Genomic DNA, 4087 nt, shown 5'->3' on the forward strand with positions numbered 1-4087 from the left:
GGAAGGATCGCCGGGAGCCCCAGCAGGTTGAGGCTGCGGTGGCCAGGAGCGGCCACTGCACTCCAGTCTGGGCGACAGAGTGAGACTCCAACTCAAAAAAAAAAAAAAAAAGAGGGAATCTCTAGTAGTTTGCAGGGACGCCCAATCCACTGGATCAAGCCCAAATCAAATTTCCAGTTTTCTCAGCCTGATAGGAAGCATGGTGTACCAAAGGGTCAACTTGGAGGCTTTCCTGCAGGTCAGGGAAAGCAGCACAATGGGTGTGGGTGCCGTCGTACAAGATGGATCGAGGTGCCTCCCCATGAAAACCTCTCAAAGCAGATCTTGGCAGGGTTTTGGGCCACATGTTCCCACTGCTAGTGTGCCAAGCACCTTAATCCCAGCATGGAAACCCTTCACTGCCCAAGCGTTGTTGTAAAAGGCTGAGGCCACCGAGTGGGGAGGCACCTCACTTTACCACTCAAGCTCAGGCTGGATGAGCCTGGTGAGCCTCGGCAGTGGCTGGAACTGAGATCTGAGGGGAGACGCGAGCTCAGTGCTGTTGAGGCAGAGCTCTAAGGGGTGGCCCAACAGATGGCCTGCAGGGGCTCCACTCATCTCCCCAGGGCATTGAATGAATACAGCCGAGGTTTCCTAGGCACTTCCCCTTACCTCCATGGGAGCAAATGGGAAGACACATGGGGAAGTCTTTGGAAAGTCCTGCAGGGGTTGTGGGTCCTCCTGCCATCCTCCAGGAGACGCAATAGGAAATGAAGCACAGAGAAGGTGCGGAGATACAAGAGGCTGTCACAGCCAAAGCATAGCAGCTACCATATAGCGCCCCCCCATATTGGACACACAGACAAGCAGGACAGGTTAAAAAAAAAAACCTTAAATTCCAAGCATCCACACATCAAATAATAGACATAGATAACACACACAATGAGACACGAGTGAACAAAAAGCCTTCCCAAACCAGATTTCAGGCCAGGACCAGACAAGAAGTATTCTTCAAACAGCCCCTCTTCTCCATCTGACTGGAAGAAATCACCCTGACTTGACCTAAGACTCTTCTGACCAGAACCCACGATGGGGCCACGGTGCCTCCAGAGAGGCCGACCAGAGACTTTTCCTACAACCTAGGGAGAGCTGACCAGAATCCGCAATGGGGCCACAGTGCCTCCAGAGAGGCCAATGAGAGCAAGAGCAAAGAGGGAGGTGTGGGGCATGCTTAGATACCAAAAGGCATCTTCCGGCTCGAGAACCCATTTATATTCTGCAACCAGGTAAAGCATCGTTGGTTAACTGCCCTGCGGCAGGGATGGCACCAGAGGTGGCTCTCGGTCTGAAAGAGGCGAGCAACAGCTTGGGCTCATTCCCGGTGCCACTGTACCAGCAAGGGGCTACCAGTTGCAGGCAAGCGCCCAGCTGGGGCCATCCCAGACTTGCCCCCAAATGGGTTCTTATGCCAGCTGCCCAGAATGGCCTGAGACACAAGTTGTCTCGGTACAGAAACAGTGTAATCATTGCAAAGCCACTCAGTGAAGAGAATGGGAAATGCTTCTCAAATCCACCTCCCTGAGAACTCAGAATCTAGGGTCTTTAAGGGTAATTGGCAGGCAGGGGGTTAGGGAATTGGGATGGCTGTTGATTGGGGATGAAATCTTATGTGTGGAGATTGCCTTTGGGCACCTAGTCAGTTTCTGGGTGAGAGTCATGAGTCACTAGTCTGGGGGGTGTCTGGTGGTCTACCAGGATGCAGATTCTGAAAAATATCTCAAACACCAGAAGAGGGTTTATGTTGTCTGTGGAAGCAATTGGGGAAGTTACAAATCTTGTGAACAATGGATGTGGAAGCAAGAATCCTTGGTCATCAAAGCTACTCATACCTTTTGGCCGATTACTTCTGGATACCATCAAGGAGGTCAGCATGACCTACAGCCTGTTGTTTTTCAAGAGGAAAACAAGTTTGTTAATCTTGCAGGCAACTGCGGGGACTCGGATGTGCATGGGGAAAGGTCAAAGAGAAAAGAAAACAAGTGTGACAAGCGTCTTATGACTTAGATCTTAACAAAATTTGGGCCCCCATTACAATTCTAACCTGTACCCTTGTATTAATTTTATGAAGGTGGTGTCAACCTTCCCTGTGGGATGCAGACCCAGCACTCCCAAAGGCCTAGGCATGGCCTCATCCACCACTGACCACATCCTCTATTGTCCCAGGCCATGACCTTGTCCCCTACTCACCACCTTCTCTCTCTCGTCCCAGGCCACGGCCTCACTCCTCACTGACTGTCTCCTCTCTCTTTTCCTGGATCACAGCCTTATCCATCACTGACAACCTCCTCTCTTGTCCCAGGCCAGGGCCTCGCCCCTCACTGACTGCCTCCTCTTTCTTGTCCCAGGCTACAACCTTACCCACCACTGACCACTTTCTGTCTTGTCCCAGGTCACAGCCTTACCCTCCACTGGCCACCTCCTCTCTTGTCCCAGGTCATGGCCTTGTCCCCCCCTCACCAACTTCTCTCTCTCTCATCCCAGGCCACAGCCTCACTTCCCACTGACTGCCTCTCTTCTCTTTCCCAGGCCACGGCCTCACCCCTACTAACCGCTTCCTCTCTTGTTCTAGGCCACAGCCACATCATCCTCCAGTGGGCAAGCTGCTGTGTGTGGGCAACAAGGTGGTGGTGTGGCCGGTGCCCTGTGTAGCTGGGCCCAGGGACTCGGCCTGGGGTCACCTCAGCGGGGAAGCAGCCGGCCAAACTGGTGGTGAAGGACCTGTCCTGGTTGGGAGGGAGCAGAGGAGGCCGCCATCCTAGACATGCACAGCCACGTCTTCACCAGAGAGTTCCTGGCATGGGAGGACGAGGTGCAGGGCCGTGCCGCCTACAGAACCACCCACTGACCGTGGGCTTCACTGGGCACTGCACCCCGTAGAGTGACATCACCAGCTCTGTCTTCACTCCTGGGCCCAGGGCCACCCTGTGGAGCCACCCCAGCCCCCCAGTCATGGCCATGACAAGGCCCCGCCCCCTGGGGTGCACCCCTTCCCCCAGCACCCCAACCCTGCCCAGCAGCCATGTGCATCCAGGAGGTGACCAGCCCCGGCACCTTCCTTGCTCAGGAGGAGCTGTGTGGGGAAGCCCCAGGGCCCCATCCAGGGGCCCGCATGCAGGCTCTGTAAAGGCTGGCCTCTCGGAGCACAGCCCGGGGCTGGAGATAAGGCTGGACCCCATGGACCAGGAGGGCAGCTCCAGGCCCCCCCACTTCCACACCGATGGGGGCAGCTCAAGCGCCAGGAGACGACCACCCAGGGACCCCGCTCTTGGTGAGGCCAGACGCCGGTTCCGGAAGTCATATTTGGAGGCTCTGCGTAACCCCATGCCTCTTGGCCCCAGCTCTGAGGAGGCCCTTGGGGCTCCCATGCTCCTCGGGGAGCCCATTCCCCTGGTCTCCCACCCAGAAGAGGCCCTGGGGAGCCCAGCCTGCAGCTCCCTGCCCACAGCCAGTGGGGCCCTGAGGGTTGGGGTGGCGGCCAGCCAGACCCAGGAAGAGACTCTCAGCCCCTGGGGAGACCTCCGAAAGACCCCAAGTCTGGAGAGCAAGATGCCCACCCCCAGCTGGGCAGGTCTAGGAGCCCCAGGGCAGACCCTTCCCAGGAGGTCCCGGTCCTGGGACAGGTCGCTCAGGAGCTCCCGAGGGCACGAGACTGCAGCCTGCCGCACCCACCACCCCTCGGCTGGTGTCAGGACTGCGGGGCTCCTGGGAGAGCAAGCTGTGCAGACTCAACGCCCCAGCTCCAGTCGCGCCTCAAGTGCTACAGGGGAGAATCCGGCATGCCGCAGGGAGGAAGGTATGTGCTCCCACATTTCCCCTTTTCTTCCACACCCATCCCCCTAAATGTACCTTCCCCTTACCCCCATCCCTTAAACTCTCCCGCTCACACCCATCCTGTAAACCCTCCTTGCCTCCGCCCAATCCCCCAAACCCTCCCTCTGTGTCACAACCTGTCCCCTAAACGCTCCCTCTCAATCACTCTCTGATGCCTGAACCCTCCCTGCCCCACCCCATCCCCCAGACCTTCCATCTACCTCACACCCCATCCCCC

At 57.0% G+C, this 4087-nt stretch overlaps 1 protein-coding gene across 1 annotated transcript in view; it reads left to right on the forward strand.

The window, feature by feature from the left end:
• Positions 1-4087, forward strand: part of PLEKHG4B (pleckstrin homology and RhoGEF domain containing G4B) — a 62002-nt gene that overhangs the window by 7678 nt on the left and 50237 nt on the right. The window contains 5 exon segments of the mRNA XM_021706332.1: positions 2689-2771; positions 2773-2848; positions 2955-3073; positions 3186-3387; positions 3448-3832. Coding sequence (XP_021562007.1) covers positions 2689-2771; positions 2773-2848; positions 2955-3073; positions 3186-3387; positions 3448-3832 — 865 coding nt within the window.

This window comes from Carlito syrichta, unplaced genomic scaffold (genome assembly GCF_000164805.1).
Source record: "Carlito syrichta isolate Samal-C Ts95f unplaced genomic scaffold, Tarsius_syrichta-2.0.1 Scaffold315456, whole genome shotgun sequence".
NCBI classification, from domain to species: domain Eukaryota; kingdom Metazoa; phylum Chordata; class Mammalia; order Primates; family Tarsiidae; genus Carlito; species Carlito syrichta.